This window comes from Apaloderma vittatum, unplaced genomic scaffold, assembly GCF_000703405.1.
Source record: "Apaloderma vittatum isolate BGI_N311 unplaced genomic scaffold, ASM70340v1 scaffold5180, whole genome shotgun sequence".
NCBI classification, from domain to species: domain Eukaryota; kingdom Metazoa; phylum Chordata; class Aves; order Trogoniformes; family Trogonidae; genus Apaloderma; species Apaloderma vittatum.
The window spans coordinates 5752-32682 of NW_009692732.1; the positions used below are offsets into that span (position 1 = coordinate 5752).

Consider the following 26931-nt stretch of genomic DNA (forward strand, 5'->3'; position numbering starts at 1 on the left):
AACGAGAATTACGAGGATCGCGCCGATTTGAAATTTCAGCTTTGTCACAGCAATTTTACACTTCAGATGTAATTGCAGTAATTCTCAGGAGGATCTTCCCTACTGTGAGCAGCTTTCTTTGAAAACTGTGCAGAATATGGACTCAACACTTCACTAAACACTGACCCTTTTTCTAGAGTTACTGGTTCTGTACACCTTGCTTTGGAAACAACTAAATAAAATGGTCCGTTATGCAAGCCATGAGACTGTCAAAACTTCATTTGTTCCACTAACTTCAAATAAGTTTTTACAAATAATTTAGCCAATCTATATAAATACTGAATATGGATTTATGCTGAAATATGCCCTGGAGTCAACGTTTTCTACAAAAATATGCAACTATTACTAAATGCATTAAGTACTAGCTGCCCACCTCAGTACTGCTGTGTACAGCGCCATTGTAAGATGGGCTCTCTACAGTGTACACAAAATTAAGAACGTTCGTATTTTTTACAATACTGGGTGCAAAATAAAAACAGAATTGAAAAGAACAAACCACAACCTTGCTGGTTCAAGTCACACTACGTGTATTTCATAGCAGATTTTAAGAAAGAGACGAAAATTTAGGCTACATCCTAAAAAACATCCCAGAACTGGTAGTTTTTCAGCTTACAAATTTACTACTAAGGACAAGACATTAATGAGTAAACCTTGACCTATTGTCAATATTTAATCACATAGTTAAAAGACAGTAACTATAAGCATTTAATTAGAAAGCAAATGATGTAATCAAAGCACTGGTAATACCAGTCATGAATTGCTGACTGCGCTTGCTTACTTCCAAGTGCATGAGATTAAAGTCTTTACGTACTTTGACTATATCCAGTTAGTGATTTTTATACCTGAGATGAAAATTGAGAGGTAAGAGAACTAGTTATGGTGTAAATAATTACCAGATGAAACCCAGCAAATATGTGAAGATAACTGCATTTTTAAAAATATATGCAGGAAGATCACAACTGACATTTCCCCCTTATAATTATTTTCATTTTGCTATTTAGACAAACACTTTAACTCACTTTAGGGTGTGACAGATTGTGTTCTGAAACTGCTTTAAAGGCTCCTGTGATTCTAATGCTTCAGTAATTCATGGAATTTTGAGTAGAAGCGATATCCTCTACTCCATAGTCTTAAGAAATTTAAGGCACCCATAAGAAGCAAACTTCATGGGAAGCTTCCATTCTAGGGAAAATAAATCTGATTTTCCCTTCAACAGAAAAAACTAATAATTGTGAATTCATAGAAGTGATTAGAATGCCACATTCTCTGTCAGTGAGGCAACAGCTTAGTGATATTCAGCTTAAATAAAACTCGATCTGAAGAGTTACTACTGAAGCCACAGAATCTTCACTAACAGATTACAAAATACGCCATATTGTGACAGAAGGGAAAGTTTGTATTAAAATTCTGAAAAAGCTACAACGTAGAAGCAGAGCAAGGTTGGGCCCCGTGTAATGATGAAAGAAAATAAAGGAGAAACATTTTTCTGTAGTAAATACACTTAATTTATATAGCGAACTTGCAAGTTTAATGGATCACTGTACAACAACAAGTGCAAATACATGATTTTGTGGGCAGGAGCACTGCTGAAGAAGCATTATTATGTTTTCATCTGTATGGAATGACAATAAATCACTTCTTTGACGAACAGAAGTTTCATTCCATATGTCAGAAAACATATCTACGATTTATTACTAGAATCAGCTCAAAACACTTCCCATAATCACAAAGCTCAAGTAATATGTAGCCATTAGACACAAAGATATACAAGGTTTTGGTTACAATTGGGATTAGCTTCAGATTCTGAAGCTTAATTCTTTGCTTCTGCAGCTTCTTTATCATGCTTTTCCTTTGCTTTCTCTTTTTCTTCCAGTTTTTCTTCTTTTTGAAGCAGTGACATAATCTCAGCAACCTGACTGGTGCCAATATCAATATCTTCTTTGTCAATCAGTTCTACTACCTACATGAACATAAAATTACACTGAGACAGCATTTGGTTTTTACATGATTGAGGCATTCTCATACAAATTTAAGGACAAAAAAAGTCCATGAGAAAAAAAGGTCCAAGAGAAACAGCATTTTTTCTTAACAGAAAACACAAATTCAGACCACAACCAGTGCCTCAAACATATCCAGAGATTAAAAAAAGCTCAAATTTACAGCAAATGATCTAGAGCTTTTGACCTCAGTACATAACAACTCACATTTTAAAGCATTACTAAAACAGACTCGCTTATTAAATCTGTTCCATTGGAAAGCTTAGACTCAATACCTGCTGAAATCGCATTTAAGACAATACTTAGTTTATAGGCTTAACTTTATCAAAAAGAGTTACTATACTAAATAAGCACAAATATATTAAAACTTAGAAGTATGGGGGAGTAAGCCTTTCAGAAAGTAAAATGAAAAAATAATTTAGCAGGTGATTCCAAATTCCTTTATATAGCTTTGTGTACAAAAGTATTCTTGGCATAGGTCTTTTGAGTTCCTAGAACTATTCTGCACTGTATGTCAAATTCAGAAGTACATTTCACCTGTGTTGCTAAATGTACAACGGCTGTTTAGAGCAACAGGGAAGATAATCGCCATGGGGACAACTTCAGTAGAGAGGAAAAAATTGTTTCAAAAGGCTGACACTGTATTTTCTAGCTGGCCATAGTTTAAGCACTATTTCTATATTGAGTAGGACAATTACTTCTAAAGATGTAACTTTCAGGACATCTCAAAATTTACCCAAATAAAAAAAGAAACATGAAAATGAAGGAGAAGGAGGGAAACCCTGAGAATGTTCTGCAAAACAAGGAAACAGGACAAATTTGGCAAAGAACATGGCTCATTTACAAGGGACCTAAAGGACAACTGATGGTTTGATGTCTTTCAGGCACAGGAGATACAGGTCTCAATGAAGTACCTGAGTTACACAGGTGGGCAAGAGAAGTTATTACCCTGTGTTGACATGAAGTGTATTTATACGCATCATGTCAAGACTTTGGCTCACAGCGGTACTCCTAAAGGAGTTCTTCTAAAGCTCCTTCCCATCCTCCCGTCCATTCACAGGCAGCACAACAAGATTACAGTATTTTACGAACGTGACAGAGGCCCACAGGAAAACCTACACCTTTAAAGGTAATGTGGGGAACAGACATAGAATCAAGATTCCCTCCCTTCAAAAGCCCAGCTATACTTGAAGATGCTAATAAGCACTATAAAATCTATTTACAATACGTTACCAAAAACCTCACTGGCATCAAGTGAAGACTCTTGCAAAAAAATGGCTGTATGAATTTAAGTCAAAACAGGCACAGCCTTTGAAGTATGGCTAGCTCTGTTTTGGTTAAGCAGTCCAGAGACTTACCTTAACAACATTATCTATATCAATTTTGCCATCCTTGTTTTCATCTAGCGCCTCTGCAATCCTAATTAGCTTCTCCTCTGGAATCTTCTGAATTTGTTTCATCGCATTAATTAGCTCAGCAATACTGATGAGATTCCCCCTGAAGAGAAAGCACAATCTGTACACGGCAAGCAGTTACTCCAAAGGAGTCAAGGTAACAAGAGGCACGACTGAAGGTCACTATAACTGCAGGTAATTTGTAAAAACATTCATTATCTATTTATAATCCCAAACAGAATGCAAAAAAAGCAAAAATGAGTTACTGATCAGCAAGCAGGGTTTCAAATTAATCTTTATCTTTTACCACTGAAACTCCCACTTTTGGTTTCCACGCACTTTCCTGCACAAATACAGGTATCCAGCACCTGAAATGGTTTAGCACAGTGTCTGTGCTTCCCAGACTGTGCATCTAACACCCTTTGCATCCCTGCCACATTGACTAGAGACGCAGTACCACGCGCCTGCCTGCCTTTCAGACCGAGAGCTAATCGCTTTAGCAATTTAGCTCTTTCATTAAAATAGGCTTCCTGTAAAGCAAAAGACTTTGAAGAATCATAGAATGGCAAAGAATCATAGAATGGCATAGTCTGGAAGGGACCTTAGAGATCATCTAGTCCAACCTCCCTGTCATGGGCAGGGACGCCACCTCTCGACTAGACCAGGCAACACATGGGGACCGAGCGGGAATCGAACACACAACCTCGGTGTTGTCATCGTCAGCACCGCGCTCAAACCACTGAGCTAACCGGAAGAATACACTATAACTTGACACAGTGACTAGGAGGTTTTAGATGTTTCCACTGTCTGCTCACTGATCTCAGGAAGCTGAAGCTGTCTGTCTTCTGCAGCCCCAAACAGCTGCTGCCTACGTCCTCGACCTCTAGGCACAGACCGATTTTTATTCAAGGAGCATTTCTCAAGCTGCCACTAAATGTCCTGGATTTGTGCCATTTCTATGACTTGACAGCTTGATAACAATCACACCAACTCAAAGGCTAAAAATCAAGTCTTTCACAATTAAGCCACATTTAAACTAATAATTTTCATCTTCCACAATCACCTGCAAAATTATCCACAAAACCACCCACTATGCAAAGTATAATTACAAGTAGATTCTATATTGTATTTTTATTTTACAAATTCGTGTGGTTTTGATCAACAACTTCTTTATAGCACCATTCCTGTGGCTGCCTTAATCTTATTGCACATTTGAAATGAATGACCACTTGCTCCGGAGACTGGAAAAACCCCAAAGTTTGGAAGCAACAAAAGCAGAATCCTTGTTTCTGTTAAGGTTATGCTCTATGAGAGCTGGGAAGCTCTCTTAATGAATCACACAAAATGGTGCAAGCATAAACGAGAATAATACAGCGTTCATAATCACAAACTGTGAGAATCAGTGTCACAGATTTTAGGTATTTCAGTGCCTGTAACATGCAATATACGACCATCCAACATATGGCACCTGAAAGATGCTCTAGTAACCTTAGGACCTGGATAAGTGTTGATAAATTAATGTTGCAATGGAACTATCAAGAAACATCTTTCTTTGAAAATCTGCAAGTGTGTCAAAGTTGAAAGGAAGCAAATTTTCAGAAAGGGACCATGTAAAATGATCTCCTTACTTCCATTTGACCTGTTTTCCCCATTTCTTTCTAGAGATTTCAGTAAAGTCTATTCTCTCTTTCTCCTCACTGACATCTTCACTACTAAAGAACAAACTTGAACACGCTTACCACACTGTTGCACACCTTTATAACCACACAGGGCAACCCTGCTGGGTGAGGAGCATGACTAAAGGCATCGTTTCCCCTGCACCACCATCAGAACTAGAGGTGTGAACAAGATGGTAAGATACTAATCGATGCTTTGACTTTGACAATCCCCCCAAGACTAACATCTGGGAGATTATACCTGCCTTCTTCCTTTTTGATACTTCAATCATATTTAACATACCTTAAGAAGAGAGAAAATCTACAGCACAATTCTGTTAATTTTATTTTAAAAATACATTATCTTAACACTCAATTTATTTGCTAATCCTTTTGCAACAGGATGAGGGGTAATGGTTTTAAACTAAAAGAAGGTAGATTCAGACTGGGTTTAAGGAAGAAATTTTTTACTTAGAGGATGATGAAACACTGGAACAGGTTGCCTGGGGAGGTGGTGGAGGCCCCATCCCTGGAGATATTCAAGGTCGGGTTTGATGGGGCTCTGAGCAACCTGATCTGATTAAAGATGTCTCTGCTCACTGCAGGGCAGTCGGACTAGACGACCTCTAAAGATCCCTTCCAACCCAATGCACTCTATTCTGTTCTTATTTCTTTTCTAATCACACATCAGACAAAAGTGAAATTGAAGATAAACAGCCAAAGACACATTCAGTGCTCTCAAGTCACTTACCCAGCAGGAGGACTATCGCCACTGTCCAGCTTGACATCCACCGTCTTTTGATTTGTTTCCAATTCATTAATAATTTTGTCTATCTGACCAATCATTCGGTTCACCCTCTTGGTCAATCGCTTGCTTGCCTTTGACTCTTCTACTGCCTCTTCCTCACCAGTTTTAGAGAGCTCTTTGATCTCTTGCAAATCCTAAGATTCAAGACAGAGAAAACTTTTGTCAGTCCAGCCCCTAGCATTCTGTGATTCTGTGTGAATTCTCACCACCAGACACAACTGACTGCAGCCAGCATTTTAAGACAGGAGCCATTTGTAAATGACGTGCAAAAGTGTAGACACACAAAGGCAAATTGGAATTAGAAAAATAAATTGTAACAATGGTGCCTTTTTCATTCACTCCCTTAAATGTTATTTTCCACATATATCATAAGATTCACTTTACTTGAAGGACTTGGGGGTGGATGAAAAACTGAGTGTGAGCCGGCAATGCTCACACAGACCTGCTCAAGCAAGGACCAGAGAAGGCCACAAAGATGATCAGGGGGTTGGAGCACCTGCCTTAGGAGGACAGGCGGAGAGTTGGGGTTGTTCAGTCTGGAGAAGAGAAGGCTCCAGGCAGACCCTATTGCAGCCTTCCAGTACCTGAGGGGGCTACAGGAAAGAAGGGGAGTGTAGTGATGGGATGAAGCGTAATGGTTTCAAATTGAAATAGGGTAGGTTTAGAGTAGATATTAAGAAGATATTCTTTACTTGGAGGGCAGTGAGGCACTGGAACAGGTTGCCTAGAGAAGCTGTGGAAGCTTCCTCCCTGGAAGTGTTCAAAGCCAGGGTGGACGGGGCTTTTGAGCAATCTGGTGGGAGATGTCCCTGCCCAGTGGCGAGGTGGTGGGAACAAGATGAACTTTAAGGTCCCTTCCAACCCAAACCATTCTGGGGTTCTAAGTATCTGTAACACTGACATCTATGCTTGCTAAGAAGGAACTGCAGCAAGCAGCAGTTAGCCAGCACTTGGTAAGTCTGTTCTGGGAATAAGAGCAGGAACAGGATTCTCAGCTGGTGGGAACTACTCCAGTGATTTTAGCTAGGCTTTAAGCATGTTATAGAAATGAGGTTCTGCATTGCCCCATACAAAGTTCCTTCACTCAGTTACCAACTACAGGCTAAGAGACAACCAAGCAAAATAATCTTTAAATTCATGGATCGTTTCATGAACAGAAATAAATAAAAAAACCCCTAAATCCAAAAAACTTCCACATCCCATTGCTCACCTCACTATACTCCTGGATATCACCCTTCAATTCCTCGAGCTCCTCCTTTTCCTTTGTAAGTGATTTTTTCTGTTCCTGCAGCTTGGTGCAAGCATCACTCAGCATGTCAATCTCCTCCTTAGTGATTTCCTCACCCTGTAACAGAAAATATATACAAATTAGTGAAAGGCACATTTGTGAATTTCCTCAAAGATTCCAGGTCTTCCACCAGGAAAGACAGACTCAAGATTCTTTTCCCTGTATTCAGAGACAATATTCTCATAGACATTCTGAGGCTAACACAGAGATCTGAATTTTGAGGCTAATGCAAAGATCTTAAATGCTAAAGCAATTAGTTTGCTATGGTATATATATTTTTTAAGGACACCACTAGTAAGTTCAGCTCATGTGATTCATTATGTGTGTTTTGGCTGTTTGAAATTCTGTACCTAACTGTCTCATTTAAGAATGTTTTACTTCCTTCTTTGCTGGGTGAAAAACCCAAACGAATGAGAAATGATTCACTATTCATTATGTGCGGGAAAGATAAACAAAAAAAGTGTGCAGAGCAAAGTTCAGGAAGTTGAGTTTGAGCAAAGTTGTCTTCAACATCTGTGACAATGAGGAGGAACAGCCATAGTTTGTGAAGTATACCCGTCTCTTGAAAAGCTGAGAATAAAAATCTAACCGCCAAGTGAATACTTAAAAACCCTAAGATTTCAAGTTGATCCATTAAAAATGCGAAAACCTCATACTACCTAGCTACAGTTTGCACATTAAAACTTACCCAGACACCAGCTTTTATTTTGAATTGCTAAATTCTGAACAGCCACATGAGTACAAAAAGACATGTGCAAACAAGGATACCAGAAACACAGAGCAGGATTATATGCTTCCAAGAAACAACTGCGGAACAGTTCAGAAACAGGCATCCAGCCCCTTCGACAACTCGGAAAGTGTTTCAGTGTACCGTTAGTATCTAGCCATCAACTTCACTTCTGATTTTAATAAAACAACTAATAGCTCATCTCAGGGAAAAAGAAAAAAAAAAAGAAAAGCAACTCAGTTTGAAAACAAATTCCCCTGCCTCAAATAAAATCAGTCATCTCCAAGAAGCTGGCAGTCCTACATTTTTCTCCAAGAGGCAAGAATGTATTCCATGGTATTTAAAACCTTTGGAAGCATCTTTAGGGAACAAGCCACGCTGCAACCTTGGTTAAGAAATGTTACACTGACTTTACTCCTTGTTTTCTCTTTGTTTTATCTTATTATCAGTTAGAGGTGTGGAAGAAGCCTTGCTTGTGGCCTGGTGCCTGCCTCTCTCTGACGCATTCCTCACAGCTGCGCTGTCACACAGCCAGCTCACTCCTCACGCAACGATGCACAATTTCAATGTGGGCTAGTTCCACTTCGTTACTACCATTAAAACTCTCTTGGCTGCATTCTGAAGTAAACAATGTTATAATAATAGCAGGTAGATCATGATGCTGTCCAGGAAAAGTGAAAATATTTTTCTACTTAAAACACTGTTGCAGTTTAACCCCATCCCGGAACACAGAGCTGCTGACTCATGCCTCCCCCTGTGCTGGTAGGTTGGGGCGGAGAATCAGGAACAAAAAAAAAAAAGTAAAACTTGGTGGTTTAGGTAAGAACAGTTTAATAATTGAAATAAAATTAATGAATAAATAACTAAAAAAATGTTATAAAAAGAAAGATAACAAAAAGAGAAATCAAACCCAAGAAAGAGAAGCAATGCACAGTACAATTGCTCACCACCCACTGAGCAACATCCAGCCAGCTCCCGAGCAGTGAACAGCCCTTCCCAGCCAACTCCCTCTAGTTTCTATACTGGGCAAGATGTCCCACGATATGGAATATCCCTTCTAGGTCTGTCCCGGCCATGCTGCCTCCCAACCTCTTGTGCACCTCCTCTCGGGCAGAGCATGGGAAACTGAGAAATCCTTGACTTAGGATAAGCACTACTTAGCAACAACAAAAACATCAGAGTGTAATCAACATTGTCCTCACACTAAATGCAAAACACAGCACCATGACGGCTACTTGGAAGAAAATTAACTCTATCTCAACAAAAAAAACCAACAAAACAGGATAAACATCCATTTGAAATTAATGTTGTTATTCCGCAAATGAACGCTGGGGAAAAAAATCCTGACTTCAAACCTCACAGACAAAAAGAAAATGCTCAGCTACAAATAAAACTCAAGCTACAACTGAAAACATGAGAGGGAAGCATACAAAATGTGGGAGCGGGGACAGGATGGATACAGAGACACTGTCCCAGCACGAATGGATGGCTTCAGGAAAGCCAAAGTCCACCTGGAGTTAAATCGGGGGAAGGACATGAAGGGCAACAAGAAGGGCTTTTAGAAGTACATCAGGAGCAAAAGGAAGACAAGAGAAAACGTGGGCCTGCTGCTGAATAGGACAGTGAACCTGGTGCAGAAGGACATCGAAAAGGCAGAGGCAGTCAATGCCTTCCTCAGTCTGTACTGTAAGACTGGCCTTGAGGAATCCCAGGTGTCTGAGACCCATGGGGAAGTCTGAAGCAAGGAAGATCTACAATCAGTGGAGGAGGATCAGGTTAGAGAACATTTAAACAAACTGAACACACACAAGTCTGTGAGATTAATGGGCTACACCCACAAGTGCTGGGGGAGCTGTTTGATATCATTGAGAGGCCACTCTCCATTATCTCTGACAGGACATGATCATCAGGGAAGACTCCTGAGAACAGTAAGAAAGCAGATGTTCCTCCTATCTCCAGTAACAGCAAGGAGGAGAATCTGGAGAGCTAGAGGCCAGGCAGGTAGCAAATGATTAAAACCAGCACGCTCCGACTGTAACAAAGCATGCTCTAATCACAATAAAGCACGTTAATCCTACAAATGAATCTATTCCTGTAACAGTGGCATATATTATTTTTTAAGTATGATAATGAACATAATGGAAGAGTACAGTAAAGTTTTTAGTGTGTACACACACTGCCTGAATCAGTTTAGAAAAAGATGTTGATACAAATCTAGTACATTCTAGTCCAAATCTAGTCCCTTACTTAATCCTTTGGTTTTAACTACACCCTTCCACAGGGAACATTCATCTTTACCTACTCTTGCCCTCTCCCTCCTCCTGTGCTAAGTATGCACAGATTAAAGGTGCACAGATTACATCTACAGCTGGTGGAAATGCACCCCAAAAAAGGTATATTAGTTTCAATAACACAGATGTGTAAAGGAGATATTCAGAGATGTTTTGTGCTGACCTCGATATCTGCACTGGGGATAAAGAATTTGCAATCTACTAATTAGCTGGTTTTTAACTGACCGAATGTGGTGAGAGGGACAAAACAAAGGACAACCAGGCAACTTATCATGGCTCTTCCATGGATGTTTTGAATCTTTACACCAAAAACTACAAAAATGTGCAGTTACCCAAATTACCTTAATGCCTTCCAGTACTGGTGCTGTATCTTTCAGTGTCTCCGAGTGCATCACCACATCAGCCCTTGCCAGTTCTTGTTCAGTATCCAGAGCTATCTGACTTTTTTTAACTTGCAGAGCAGCTGCTTCAAGATCTACTGCTGATTCCACATCTTTCTAAATTTGAAAGACCCATTAAGTTTTAATTAAAACAAAGATGACATTATCTGTAGTGGCATCAGTAAAGAATGACTTCTCAAAATAGAAATAGTTGCCAAAGTAGACAAAGACATTTTAATAATATGTTGAAAACCCACAACATATTGAGTGGTTTCACATTAAAATACCCGCTTGCACTTCTGAACTGTGCCTGTGAGCTCCTGCAGGCCAGCAGCATTTATAGTCAAGTATTATACAGTCATTATCAGGTTAATGACAAATAGAAAGAGCCAATGATAAGAACATTTACAGTACAGGGTGGGGGAAATAACACATCAAAAGCACCACCTTTGCTACACAAACAAAAGGCTTCTCTTATTACTCTAGTTAAGAGTAAAGGGAAATCAAAGATACAGAAGACTGACACAATCTTTTATGCTTCCAGTGAACCCCTCTTTGCTGCAGTCTGTTTTAGTATTCTCCCACATCTTCCATATGTGGATTTAAAGTCCAGTTTCTTGCAGACCAGTGCAGAGACACTAACTCCTAACACGCCAGTTTTCACATCACTGACACTTATTTCTCAATATTTGCGAGCAGAACTTACCACGGCTGCAACCTGGAGGGTTTCTTTTGCTTTCTCTGCAGCTTCAGACAACCTTTCCATCTCTTTCTCTTCATTTTCTTTTCTGATGGCTTCCTCTTCATGAAGTGTTGCTTCCAGACGCGCTTTGTTATCTACTTTTTCACCTTCAACTTCTGCCACTTTGACCTGAGCCTCTTTGGCCTAAAAATAATGTAAGAAGTCTATTAAAATCTGTACGTGTCTATATATGTACGTCTACACAATGTGAGAAGTTTATATATCCTTACTGAAATATGTAGTACAGGTATGCTAATGAATATAGTTAAAAAACCCCAAAGTTACCCTATTTTTGCATTTCTCAGAAAACGATGATTCTCCTTCTTTGAAAACAGGAAGTTACCACCCTGAAACCATACATATTCTCCATTCTCTCTCTCTCAAGAGTACCAATAATCTACCCAGATAATTTCTCTCTACATAGCAATATCAACATTTTCATGTATTACTGTCTTTATACAGCTCAAGCATAGATTTGTTTCTTATAAGTAAAAAGTGTATTCTAAATCTTTGTATGCTATTGCTGTCTAACATCACGGAATGAAATACTGCCTTTCATTTGCTTTATTCTCAAACCCTTTCTCATATAAGCCAAATTCTCCTGTATTTGAACTCAAATAATTACCTATGCAAGGTTTAACCTTCCTCTCAACAGAGTTTCAGCGATGGTACTGAAAGCTGGTTACAGACTAGGCACATCAATACTTACAGCACTCTCTGGTAATGTCTGAAGTGTTGTTTTGAGCTGATCAGCTGGAGAAAGAGTATCTGGAAGATACATGGCTCTGGACAAAATGAGCAACGATGTAGGAATTTCCTGGTTCAGGTGTAGATCTAACCACTAGAAATGCAATACATAAAAAGAAATCTTCAACTTTCAAATTTTCTCCTTTTTTTTACAGATCAAGTCAAGCATACACAAAAAAGTAAATAATTTAGTTTACTGTTATATATCAGGCAGTGTTCTAGCATGGAACTACAAGCAGTTAACAATTACAGCAAATGCACAAAAATACATGAAGAAGTACTTTCTTTGAAGAAATATTTCAACAAGTATTGAATGAATATCTGAAAATTTGTTTTACTTCACATGCATCTTCCACTAAACCAGGCAACACAAAAAGAGACAGAATTGAACTACTTGGAGAAAAGTTCTTTACAGAGCAATACAAATAATTAACAAGACAAACTGCCAAACTGCAAACACACTTTGGATATGTTTTAGTCTAAGTATCTGTCTGTATCATCAAAACATCAAGTCAAAAGCCAGAAGTGCACTGCTACTACACACTTACACAGTACATATGACAAAACATTATTAGGGGAAAAGACCATTCTAGTCATGCCTTTAACGAGAACAGAAGCAAAACAATGTCTCTGAATCATATAAAAAATCAGAGCCAGCAAATGAATTTAGGTCTGTGTATTCAGTCTTGCAAAAACCGTACCTGTTTAAGCTGCTCCTTGAGACGCTCCTCTGTCACGCCAAGAGCTCTCATGCCTCGGGCACGACAAGCTGCCTGCAGTTCTTTAACAGTCAGGCTATCGACTCCTTCTTCAGCAATCATCTACATGAAACATCAAATAAACTTTAACAGGTACAGCTCGAAACCGAAGAACCATCAATGCACATCCGCAGGTCTGCATTTTTACAACGGCCACTGGAGGCTGCTGTGACAACACAAAATAGCCTCCACTTTTTAATCAGGGAACACGATGCTGCAGTCTTAACAGCTCCACAGTGGTCAGGCCAGTCTCTCTAAGTCATTACTTCTATCAGCCTTATTACATATTACAGTTTCCTAGAAATGCTCTGCTTTGTAGCATAATTATTTTCATGGCAATCAATGGTATGTTAAAAACAGCTCAGCTTTTCCGTTACAAACAAGGACGTGCCAGGTTTTAAGCTCTTCAAGCCTCTTCATTCTAAGTTAGCTCAAAAATAAGACAATGAAGACAAGAAAGGAAAATGCCTAGAAAGACACATGCACACACACTCATTACTCTTACACACTGAAATTACTATCCAGTGCCCGTTTAGAATGACTCACTTTGTCATCTGCTTTTATGCTTCTCAACCTCATAGTCAGCTGGAAGCGGAGAAAATTATTTGTCCCGATTGACTGAAGTTCCAACAATTTACAAAGTGCCACCAACTGAGGCCTGGTTAGATTGTCCAGAGTCAACTCGTCTTCAAATAGTTTAGAGAATCTTAAGATCTCCTCATTACTGGGTCTTTCTCCAGTTTCCCTAATCTGTAAGAAAAAACAAACACATGCATAGTTTTTCAAAACAAATCTTACGGTTGAGTATTATTTTGAAAAATAAAAATATTCTCCTCATTTGTCATGGATTTTGTAGGAATTTTGGGATAGGAAATACAACACAAGGAAGACATAAAAGAAATTGAAAAATAAAACCAACACAAAAACCCTCCAACTTATTCACTATAAAAGGCAGAAGAATTTATGATGTTGGTAGCTTCCAACAACATTGCACAACATACAATAATTAACAATAATTAGATGCATCTGTATACTAATGACCAGGTCTGAGTCTGCATGACCATGAAATACCTCAAAAAAAAAATAATCTGAGTGAATAAATAGTTGCTACAGAAGTCACATGGGCAAGAATTTTTCTGTGACCATACTTACTAAACATAAAAGCACATTAAAAGCATCACCCAGTGAAAATAAAGTGCTAAGTACATCCAAAGGCAAAACTTTTGCAATGCTGGTGTCCCTATGAAATGTGCATTTGCACCCTTTCTCTCTACAACCACATTTGTTACAATACTGTTTCGCATCCAGTTCCTAACTGTTCCACAGCACCTCAATGGAAATGTACTTTTATTTCAAGTTATTCCAAAGTATAAACCACTATTTGTGAAACGACTCTGTGTCCTTCTTGATGGAAGCTTCTATGTAACTGCTTGCACAAATGCAAAGTTAAGCTTCTAAGCTATGTGCTGCCAAACACCACTTCACAGTAATTAAGTCCAAATACTGCAAGCAGAAATAACAGTTCAAAGTAGGGAAAAAAAGGAAGAAAAAAACCCAAACATTCTCGTGTCCCATCAGTTCATTATTACCTGTATAAATGTTGATTTTTTTATTTTAAGCATACCATCAAGTGCTTATGACTGTATACAAGATCTACAGAACTTAACAATGAAGTATTTCCCAGCCTTTTAACACCTCCAGTCTAAACTGTAAGATCGTAGATATCCAAAAAAACACCTTTCCCAATCCCTCTAATTTCTTTAAGCCCTGTGAAGAAAACATAAGCTAAGCAATGGCAAGTACAGCCCGAAAACCTAACATTACTTACACAACGTGACTGATTATGCCTACCTGTTTTACCTGCCAACTCAAATACTTTAGTGAACACCTACTGAGTACAAGAAAAGGTAAAAATCTGGAAGACAAGATGGTCTTGAGTCTATTTACCCCCAGGGTACTTGTGTAGCAGAGAAACGAACTCAGGAAGAAAGCTGAAAGGCCTTGTTGTTCTACTTCGCCAGCTCCTTCACTACAGGAGCCAAAAATGGAACATTAAAAATACAGCAATAATTTTGTCCTTGTTTAAAGCTGAATTTTGGCAGAGCCAAGTACACGTTTCTTGAGAAGTACAAACTGAAACTTTCTAAGTACATCACTAGCTACGACGCAACACAGATAAATTCTAGAATTCAACAGCAAATATGTTAAGCCTGTAATCAACGGTTCTTGCAGCATCAAATGCTTCATGGCAGAGGCAGCTATAAAATAGCAAAAAGGCAGAAAACATTTAAGTTTATTCTTAAGTTTATTCTGACATTTACTATCTAGTACAGTGATATGAGATCAATAAAGTCTGTCTTCATGGCACAAATGAGAAACCTATAGCTGTAAGAAGTACACCCACGTTAAGAAAGGCGAGGCTTGAAACTTCTTTTTAGTAAGAGGAACTTGGGACTTCCTCCAGCACATGTGGAGCCACAAGTCGGTTATTTCCCCAGAAATTAACCGCCAAAGGTAAATTCTCAGTAGCAGTTTTTTCAGAAGAAAACGAAATGTTCCAAACATGAAGCATGGCAGTGGCACGCTCCCCGCATCTGCAGCATCACTGCTTCGGCTACTAAGTGCTACAACTACTCATTTAAAACTTTCTGCACAAGAACAAGAACAGAAACAGATGATTGTATAGAAGCTTCAAAGTACGTGGACTTTGCAAGCAGACACCAACTGACAAAACTTGCCAATACCGTTATCTGAGTAACAAATACGGCACTACCAACACGATCTTATCACCTCACCCTTTCAAACTTTATTCTCAGCACAGACAAGCAGGAAAAACTCAAGCTAGGTGACTGGACTTGTGAAGTCGAGGTCTGAAACCCCCAGGCTTATCATGCCTTTTGCTACACAAATACATTCTCCCCTCAAAGGAGAGGATCGCACTCTGATGGTTGTTGGCTTGATCTCTTATTCAACAGCCCCACAATTAAGAGAAATCCAAGTTGGATGGAGCCTTGAGTATCCTGATCTAGTTGAGAGGCGTCCCTGCCCATGACAGGGAGGTTGGACTAGATGATCTCTAATGTCCCTTCCAGCCTAGGCCATTCTGTGATTCTATGAAATCGTAATTGGGCAGACTAAGATAAATCTCATCCTGAGATCATTTAAGAAGGTGGGGTTTCCATCTCTTCAGGGAACACCTTACCCTCACCTATACTTGGTGAAAGGAATGACTGTCAAACCTAAGGGCCATTGATGTAGCAGGCGGATATCTGACATTTAGTCTCTGTGTCAGCAACTCCTTGTGAATAGAAAAATGTTGCACCAAACGCAGCGCTCACGTGCTGCAAATCTGCACGTTACACCACGTTTCTAGTCAGTATCCAAAAGGATTTCAGCAATATATGAACTGTGCATTTAAAAGCTCTTTTTATAAGCAGAATTAAATTCTAAAAAAAAAAAAAGATTTACTTTTCCCCCACGAAGTACTAATCAGTTTATTAGGAAAGAACTCCTTTCTCTCTTTTTACACACAGTATTCAAAAAAGAAGTCAAAAACTACATGAGTAATGACTGAGCACATAATTAAAAAAATTAAGAAAATAAGAAAAGCAGAAATATACTGGTTCTAGAATCAGTGAAAATACCATCTAGAACAACAAGTAACAGTAAAACTCAAGCACACTGAAATATTACTTGCAAAAAAGAAATCTAAAAAAACCCATTACATCTTGCTTCTTCAAATCCAACACAACAAAGGTATCTGACGATTATCATAGAACGAACAAAACACCAAGCTATTTGTTTGGTTGGAAAAGAAAACAACATGTAAAAACATTTTACCTTTTGAAAGAATGTTGAAAAATCTTTTGTAACATTTCCTTTGGCTGCTTTATTCTTTAAGGCCATCTCCTCAATAGTGTCTTGAAGGAATTTAGCCAATTCAAGCTTTACTCTCAATTCTTTCTTCAATCTTTCCTCCTGTTAAAAAAATATTTGGTTTAAAAAGTTCTTTCGAGAAATACCCACACTAAATACCATTTCTTCTGCCCTCAGACAAGTTCTGTGCAGTACTCCTGAACCTCTGTTGTAATACCCACATGACAAGAGGACATTCATTCTTACCAAAGACCTCCAAATCACACTGAAAAATAGGATTATTAGCCCAAAGCTCCAGCAAGCACGAGATGCAATGCCAGAGTGAAGAGCAGCGTGAGTGGCCTCACCTGCTAAAACTAACACGCGGTCTCTGAATTAGTAATAAAAAGTAGAAACTAAGAAAAAGTAGAAACTAACAAAAGAGTAGAAACAAGCCAGCTGCTTTGAGTAAATCCCAACTCTTGGATCCAGCACAGAAATTCTATGCCACTTCTCATCCAAACAAAGAGGAATTTATCACAGAATTAGAAATTAATTGCGTACTTGGATCTAAGTAGTAATAACGATTGATTATATCTGTGACTATGTATGAACCTCGAGTCTTTCGTGCTCTTAAAGTGAGAACTTGTGGGGCTGTTTGATGTGTTTTTACAAACCTCTAAACAATGCCATGAAAACCTAAAAGAGATAGTTTAAACAAAACAATGCATCGTAAGCTATTTTAAATGTTAAGTATATATACACACAATTTTTCGTTGAGAATAACAACTCTAAGTGTTAAAGTCTGCCTACTTTAATACAAACTAGAAAAATAAAGTTTCTTAGTTTTAATTTCTGCATTTTAAGAGCCATAGAAAATTGAGTGAGAACTTACTGCCCAGACAGCTAAGCACCTGCAAATATAAAAAAGTAAACCAGCGTGGCACTGGTTCATTAGTACACGTTACCAGCAAGATCATCAAAACAATATAAAGATGACAAAAACATTCCCCAGTAGCAAAAAAAAATCTCATTTGTAGAATTTTTCTAATTTCTTTCTTTACTGAGGAAAGATACAATTTTTTCAAAATATATTACCGGATTATAAATTCAGACTTGCTCACCTTTTTAGACTTTGTCTCAAATGTAGAGGGAAGCATATTAGGGAACAACTTAAGAGCTACTGGAAGCAAAAATTCCATAAATGGGACAACAAGAAAAACTAAGAAAGGGACCAAGCGGAAAAGATCTGCACAGATTCGAAGAAACTGAAAGAAAAAAAAACACATTTATAAGCAAAATTTAAAATATTTATTTTAAAAATACTTTATATGACTATCCACATTATCACTTAAGCTCATACGTATTTATTTGCTACGAAGGAAATTTAAAATAACGTAGAAAAAGGATGTGACAAAGTCAGGTTTTAGTATCTTTTCTTCAAGTTGCTATATGCACCAGTTTTCCACACTATGGAAAGTATTTTAAAAGCCTCGCTGTGTCTCAATAGGATTATTGAACAAGTATCTCATTTAAACCTCTTAAAAGCACCTGAAAACAGGAGGTGGTCATTTGTTGTTGTTAAAGCTGCTTAACTTCTTTTATTCATCTTTATTTGTGCTCCACCACTTCTTGCATGCATGAACTACTATGGACTAAGTAATCAGGAATAAAGTGAAAGATCCCTCCCCCTCTGCCTTATAACAATTGTAATATACATTTAAATCTAGGGTAATGAGCCCAGCTTGGTAGATTCTTCTTAAAGTCGCTGCTTTTCTAGAGCAGTAATCCTCTGAAGCAGGCCGAGGCATTAGTTATTGAATCTTGTACTCAAAAGAATAAATATCGTCCTTCTGATTTCTGTACACCCACAAATGTATATATAAGGCTGTGCAGTCTACAACCAAATCTTTCGGTATTTGTTGGAAGCTTAATAACTTGGTTTATTGGGAAGCGCAGATCTTGCTGACTCTACGTCATTTTACAAAGCAAGTAAGTGGTGATTGGGAATCCTGTCAGTTCCTAAACCAGAGACTTGAAGGTCAGACTACACTACTGCCACATTCAGCACTGTGGTTTGATAACCACAGCTACGATTTGCAAAAACTGGCAACACGAAGGCTCTTACAGAAGTAAACACATGCTTTCCCTCCACCCCCTCCCCACAGCTCACGCCAATCCAGGGGAAGAGCAGCAACCACCAGCACAGATCGCATGTCACGACACTGCTCTGCTAGAATACAAAACCAGGAAAACTTTGACTGTCATTTTCTCAGCATAAACCAAGCCAAAATCTTAAATCCTGTTTGAGGAATGCACAAACTCCCCAGATCCAAGATTTTTCTTTGTAAATAAAAAATTTGTTTTCCCACAAGGGATGCTTTGGTCCATTGTTTACAGGCTCAAAGATTTTTCCATTCATTCCAACAACAGAAGATAAATGACTACTAGGGAGTTCGAAAAGATGGAAAAAAGTTTGGGAGAAAATTTTAAAAGTCAGAAGAACAAGTACATTTTCCCTTAAAAGAAGAAACTCAACAATTTCTATGGAGTGCAGTATAGTGTTCCTATTTCTAGTCACTCTCTATTTTTAGACACTGTGTGCAAGTATTTGCACAAGACAAAATGCATATCGAAGGAAGCAGTTTTACAAATGGATTAAGCTAACCTAATGCTAATGTGACACAACATATAGTCACGAGTGTGCACTACCAGTCACAATGTGAAGGTGCACCACTGACACCCCTAAAACTAACCTATAAATGCATACTCAGACAAGGACAAGTCAAAAGGGGGAGGGGCGGCTGGGAGGTGTTAGAAAAGTTGCTTTAAGCACCACGCAGGACTGGCCTTTTTCACAGGAACACTGTCTGGGATCAGCTTACAAAAATCACAAACAGCACCCTCTGTGAGCTCAGGGAAAACAACCTTGCACAGGAACCTAATACAATGGTGCCTGATTACAGACACATTATTTGGCAGCACAGCCCAAAAAACTCGAGACTACTCTGTATCTGCCGCGACACTGCACGTATTCCAACTTTTCCCTCTGCAGGGCTGAAGAGTTTGCAAAGCTGATACTCGCCACAAACTCCATTGTGCTTGCCATCTCACTTCCACGTCCTTGAAGCATCCTGCTGCAGGAGGCAGCACTCCAGCAATTCGTTTTTAACAGCCAGTATCGTATTTTGCACATTTTACTTTTTCCTGCCTTCTCTCCTAAGTGTGGATATGTGATCCTGTTGAATCCAAAGCCTACCAGCAACTGTAAAAGCAGAATTTTGGAACTGACTTTCGGTTTACATAAGCAATAGCTCCCTCGTATTAGCCATGCTGCAATTGCTTGTTAATGTGGTTAGATTGCTTGGATATCTTTCCATTATTGCCTTCAAAGAGGAAGGAAAGGGCAGGCAGAAATAATTCATTTGTCAGTCTATGTGAAGATAAGATTTCTCTAGGACTGTCAGTTCATATGCAGTTTAATACATTTAAAGCAGTATGTAGTTTAAATACAAATATTTTTTTGAAGTGCAGGAGCAACTTTTGCAACTCTGTAGCTAACTTTGCATCAAAGTTTTAAGACTTCTTTAAAACAGTCAGTAGATCACAATTTAAGGCTGAAATGTGTTGAAACAAATTTAAAATAAGGTTTTATAAAAAGCACAATAAAGGATTATATTCAGGTTTGGCTGGTTTGCTTTTCACTGATCCTGGGTTCTAAGCCTGTCCATGACTTCATTCAAGAGACAAGAAGTCATCTATCTCCACATAAAAACTAGAAAACCTTACCGTAGGTCTTGAAACTATTTCCTCTACATCTTCTACACTAGATTACACACATGTATCAGTAGATAAGACAGGTTACATCAATGTAAACAGTAATTTATACCTGCCAAATGAATTTCTATTTTATTTAAAATAAGGGAATTGATACTAAAATCACACATCTACATGCCAAAAAGAAAAAAAAAAGAAAAAAAAAAAGAACAACAACAACAAAAAACCTCGGGACAGCCAAATGCCAGACCACTATGTTCACATGAGAAAGACAGTTCTATCATCACTAGACGACAAAGCTAAAATGAACAAATCCATCTACTGATGGAATAATGCATGTGTGTCCAAAGATAACGTATTACTTCTCAAGGTTCATGCCTTCTAGACTACAGTCCTGATCTTTCAGCAGAAATATTTCCCCGATAGCCATACTTCCCTGTTGCTTGTACAATTTCTCAGAAGTCTGGCTTAGTGAATGTGACACAGGCAAGAAAACCAATGGTTCCCATATTGCCCTCTGGATGATTTCTGAATCAGTTTCATACCATGAATTAGTCTCACTTGGTCTTCCAAGTTTCCTAAAGCTCTCAATAAGCCAACGCAAGCCAGAAGTGCTCCTTCAAGAAGTCCTCCAGTCCTCATTCCCCCTTATCCTCCCTTACACTGTATAATCCCCTGCCTTGCATCAGCATATACTTGTTGCATTTATTGCTGAGCAATGTTTCAGCTGGAGCAGCTGCCAAGTACACTCCTAAACAAAGGCAAAAAAAGTAGCATGAAGACGCTGAGACCAAATATCAACCAGTGCTGTTGCAGAAAGAGACTCAGTGTAAGCACAGATGAAAACTGCTATGCGTGCATTTAGTAGTTTTTGTTATTTGTCTCATCTTGCAAATATAGGAAAAAAAATCTTCTGCATGCTGCCTTAAGATGTGACGGTTTCTAATTACACATGAAAATGCTCAATTAGGTACCTAATTTTATCAGGACATGATTAAAATAATGAACAAACACTCCTATTTTTGATTATTTAACAAAAATACTGAAGGCAGAACACACCATGTATACAGTGCTACAGTGCACAAACTGCAGAGAACCGAGCCGTGATTCCAAGCAGCACTCTTTGCTCATGGTGCCAGAGCACATGCACTTTCCACTCTCAACCATTTTTTCCACCATAATTTTTTTTTTCCCCTCAGTAACAGTTAAAATGCTTTTGGTAAAAAAAAAAAAAAAGGCTGGAAGACAGACTTGAATATTTTAGCTGTATAAACTGCTTAAACATATTATCTTTAAAAACAGTAAAATGAGAATTACTAAATCAGCTCTTGTTGATTGATATAGTGCTAATGAACTGATGAAGATAAACGTATTTGTCACCGAGATAGTCCTAGTATCTGATTAACAGTGATGCATTTCAGTCTGAAACTTTTCTTCTGTTTAAAGAAAAATGACAACAACCCACAAACGAACCACCCATAACAGAATTAGCACAAATTCAACCTTTACTAGAAGTGCTTTCCCTCTCCTTCCCCAGTTGGAGTGAAAAAGCAGAAGGGACCATGTGTACACATGGAGCACACGGACATGGAGGACAAACCACAACGGCTATCCGCACAACGACACAGAAGAATCCTCCACTGTTCAAACAAGAAATTACCAAATTTCTCTTCAACAATGGGAAATAAGGCTAAAATGTTTTGGAGTCCTATCCAAAATTTTTAGTGTCCACATAGGAAGGAGGGAAATTGACTCAGCAATTCTAATTTTAGGAAGAGAAGGCAACAGAAGGAACCAACTTGAAGCAATCGCTAAGGATGTTCAAACTGGCATTTACTCAGTACCTGTCTCCGTTCTCGGCGAGACAAAGTGTTTCCATGAAGTATTCGCCAGAGCATCCTTGCAGCTATTTTTGTGTCAATCCACAGCAATCGAAAACCATGGTAATAGTGCTTCAGTTCGTCCACGATCCTCTGTCCAATTGATTTTTTCACAACTTCTACTTCTGTTGGACTATATACAGGACCTCCTTCTTCCAACTTCTTGGTTTTGTCCTTTAAGGACTTCAGTGACTTTTCAACTATGGAGTCATCCCGAAGAGGATGTGAAGAATGCCACCATCTAACTGGAAGATACTGGGGACCTAAAACACCCATGGTTGCTAGTGGCGTCCATGAGCCAGAATTGCTCGTAAGAGTAAAGTATATTTGTTCAGATCCTTTAGTCCAACAACAGTAGCGATCTTTTTTGGAGTATGCGTAAACAGGAGGGACGTTAGTGCAACATTTAAAGTGTACAGTCCTTCAAAAGAAAAAAGAATGCAATAATTAGCAATAGATCATAAGCGATTTCTATGTTTGTATATATTTGTATAAATACATAAATTTACATATTTATAAAATGTATCGTTTGAGAAATATCCACGGCACATTTAAGGATAAAAAACCAAACTTGTGACCCTGAAGATCAACGTCTGTTCCTGAAAAGAATGCTTGGCTTTATTTCATGACAAAAAAAAATAACCTGCAGGAAATTTTCCATCACACAACTTGGAAAAAGTAGCTTACTTCAGTTAAATAATGAATAGCAACCAGATATGCTTTCCATCTAGAAAGTTGCATTTGAAAGTGAATTTGTAAATCTGAAAGTAATGTAAAGTGCCTTCTATTACGTCTCCTGTTTGAACAAAACACTTGAGAGAAAAAATAGAAGTTGTATACTTAGGAAAGGTGCGGAGTTAGAGGAAGAGAATTAGTACTAGTGAAATCCAACTTAATCAGTTTCTCTGTTACTATTTCCATGCACCTAGTATTCCTTTTTCAGCACAAACTTGCACAAAATTCCGTCACGATACTGAGCTGGGGCACACAGAATCAACACTTCTCTACCTTATTCAGAATTTTGTTCTTTTCTTTAATTACATGTAAACTGAAGTTAGAAGGACAGCATTGCTCAAACAACCCAAACACTCATTATACACACAGAAGAATTACTCATCATATGCAAGTAGGATTGTATACACTTTTATAAAATGATATGATAAAATTAAAACAGTACGTAAAACATTTTATATAAACGAGTTCCAGTTATTGAACACTTCTAAGTATTACGCTCACTCAATTTTCAACCAGAAGTACTTTTTAAACTTAATTATCACATGCATCCAGTGAATGTTAAATTACTTTAATGGGTTCATATATTTAATGTTATTCAAAGAGTGCTTTGTATAAAAAAAATATTATTAGTTTTTAAAGACACATTATTTTCTAGCGTAAACTAAATTTTAAGCATCTGACTATTCAATGGTTAGATGACCGCTGAAACATACACAGCCACACAAAATATTCTCTAGATTAGCTAGAAAACTACACACTTGCACAGATATTAACTAAAGAGAATGACAGTTGCTTTAAGGAAATAAAGTACTTAGTCAAAACCAGATTAAAACACTTGCATAAATCAATCCATCTTGACTCTGAATCATTTACCAAAAGCAGAGCTCCAGGCATATAGACCAAATTCCACCTACATACATCTACATTCTTCTGTATGCAGAGGAAAGGAGCTCTGCCAGCAGAACTTGGTCTGAGTCTGCAGGGAAAGAAATGTGCCTCTCTGAATGCACTTTCACAAGCAGGGATGTCAGGCCCAAAACTTCTATGCCAAGATGTCCTCAGTCCTTGCTTTTGGATCCAGGTCATGTGGGGTGTGGGCACTAGTTTGTTTTATTTTAAGCAGCAACATTACATTAACAGCAGCTTTTGGTAAAAAAAAAAAAATCAACAAGAAAACCACCAAAAAAAAACCCCAAACACTTTTCAAAGTAATAACAAGAACTGCTGTCCCAATATTCTGCTGCTCATATAACAGACTTTAAATTGTAAGTTTCCAGTTTTCAAGAGGGCCCATATAATAATCTCTTAAAAAGTAAGCAGAGATTTTAACATGTTTTACATATTAAAAAACCTCTCATAACTAATTATACAGTGATATAGAACTAACATGACTAAAAAGAAAGGAACTAGTTTGTTTCATATTAGAGAGTTATGTCTAGAGACACACCCTTATGTTAAAATGGAAAATAGGAAACTGAAGAATAGTCGCTGTTTCCTGAGCAGTTAGACTGTAAATGAACCAGAGAATACATATATTAGTATTCCAAGGAAAAGTGTTAGGAAATTCATACCCACAAATATGCCTTGTGAGCCAAGACAAGAACAGAGAATGGATTCTGCTAACGCCCAACTCCTTAAGCTCCGTAAGAGCACACTGCAGCTGGATTCATTTTCAGAAGAGGGTATCATCTCCTAGGAAAGTCTCACCCAAGGCTGCAACACACAGTAAACTGCTTTGGTTTAATAGAGATACGACTCATCTACATTCCTAGCCGTCAACTACGTTTTTCAAACTAGCTGTGACTGAATGTTTATTCTACGGAACTCCACAAAGTATGCAAGAAGCCCATGATATCCTGTGATGCCACATGGAATCGCTCAAGATTAACATTCTATCGCTCTCACATCTTAAGTGGAACGAAATGGGAGGAAGTAGGCAGAAAAAAGGAAGATCTTGCTTTCTTTCACCCACACACAACCAAGCAGGTGAAGAGATTAATACTCAGACTTGCTTTAATCTGTCATAAACGCAAGCTGAAGCTAGGATTTTCACACTTTGTCTGGAAGCTTTAAACCTACGTTTGATGACAGTATACTAGCTGCTGATTTTGTACAGTTTTGAGTTTAGAAAACAAGCCGATGTTTACTCACATTTTGTTTGCCAGCCTCAGGGATGTACAGCTAAGACATGCCCGATCTCCTAAGTTACCTAGGAAAATATCAATAGTTAGCATTAATTCTGAAATTCAGGAAGACATTTATCCATATAGCGAATTGTACAAAACACGTGATTTAAAACATTGACCTTTGCTTAGGAATGGCTGTACTGAAAGCACAAAAAAGATGTCGCTTAGCAGCAACTTCGTTATGTCACACTGTAACCACATTCACACTCGGAATGCATCACAGTCAAGACTGAATTTTTTTTGCTTTGACAATAACCATGTGAAGTACTGAGACCCAAATATCTCACTGTATTCTAACATAAGTCAAAGTGCATGCCTGGTTGTTCATATTTCTCTCAACCTGTAACCCAAATGTATAGGATAAAAAAGGGAAAACAGGTGGGCAGCAACTCTGTAATGGGGCTGATGTCTCCATAAGCTTCCAAGCAAACCGTGGACACGTGAGGTACTGCTTGCACTTGTTCAGTGGCCTGAAGACAGGTTTCCACATCCCTCAAACAAGCAACTACATTGCAGAAAAACTTCACTGAAAGCAAACGTAATTTTTGAATGGCTCCATGACAACACAGTATTAGATGATCTACATGGAGCGCTTGCCAAGTGTCCAGAATAAAAATGGGGGGGTTTTTTTAAGCAAGATAACAAATAAAAGACGATTAGGAACATAAACACACTTCACTAGAGAGGTGGAAGCACACCACCTGTCTATTTTGATTAGCACCTGGTAAAAATAGCTCTGCCCCCAAATCTGTCTGCAAAGGATACAAATCGTCTTGAAGGGCAAGAGCCTGATCCAAAGAATAGGAGAGGTTAGCTTTCCAGCAAATGCTGTGTTCCTCAGCGTAAATTTTATCTGAAACACTAACTCAGAATCAGTCCTAAAAATAACTAATAAAGTCCAGCAGGAGGACTGACACCTATAAACAAGCATCCTGTATCCAGGTACAGAGACAAGCAGCAGCCACTCTGGAAACAGAGGAGACTATGCAACAGTAAATTAGCTAAGTCTGTTCACACTGTTCACTACACAGCGATGCTTTAAAGCCTTCCAATCATCCAACACCACAGAAGCACCATCAGCTACATAAAATGCTACCCAGTGGCTGTATGCGATCACTGAAAATCATCCCTGAGCTGACTAGAAAAGAATCAATCTCTCTAAAGGAATTCAAAAATGAATAAAAAAATCTTGTATCAATACCTAGCTGCAATTGCTCAATAGCGAGCCAACACCAAGTGCAAAAAGGCTGCTGAACAGAACAAAGGAAGATCACAAGAGCAGGAATCCAAATGCCTTGCCTCTTTTTGACCTATCTTTTCAGAATTCACTGTAACGAAAACAAAAATGGGGCAGGAGGGGTTAGGCATGCTGCAATTTGTTTCTCCCATCTGGAACCCTCTATTTCAGGTCAATCCTAAGAGACAGCAGGACAGAAAGGTCATTTCCACCATCAAAACTGAGACACAGCCTATGACAGAACCTGAAGTAGACAACTGTATCTGAGAAAACACAGCACCCAATGCTGATCACCAAATCCCTATCAGAGATAGAAAAGAAGGTATGGAGAGGGAGGAGGGGGGAAAGGTAAGTTAACTTATCAAACAAAAATCTCAATAATCAAGGGAGGTCCCATGATAATGGAGCTTTGATGTCAATACAGCAAAAGCTACA

General features: G+C 38.4%; 1 protein-coding gene across 1 annotated transcript; it reads right to left on the reverse strand.

Annotated features, from left to right (window-relative positions):
* Positions 1-1707: 1707 nt before the first annotated feature.
* LETM1 (leucine zipper-EF-hand containing transmembrane protein 1) lies at positions 1708-25276 on the reverse strand. The gene is made up of 13 exons (XM_009865327.1): positions 25225-25276; positions 22303-22759; positions 17806-17949; positions 16667-16804; positions 13373-13576; positions 12770-12889; positions 12031-12162; positions 11286-11465; positions 10541-10696; positions 7104-7238; positions 5837-6027; positions 3395-3533; positions 1708-1999 (listed from the first exon to the last, which is right to left on the reverse strand). Coding segments are annotated over exons 1-13 (2148 nt in total). The 5' UTR covers positions 25227-25276; the 3' UTR covers positions 1708-1849.
* Between the last annotated feature and the right edge of the window lie 1655 nt (positions 25277-26931).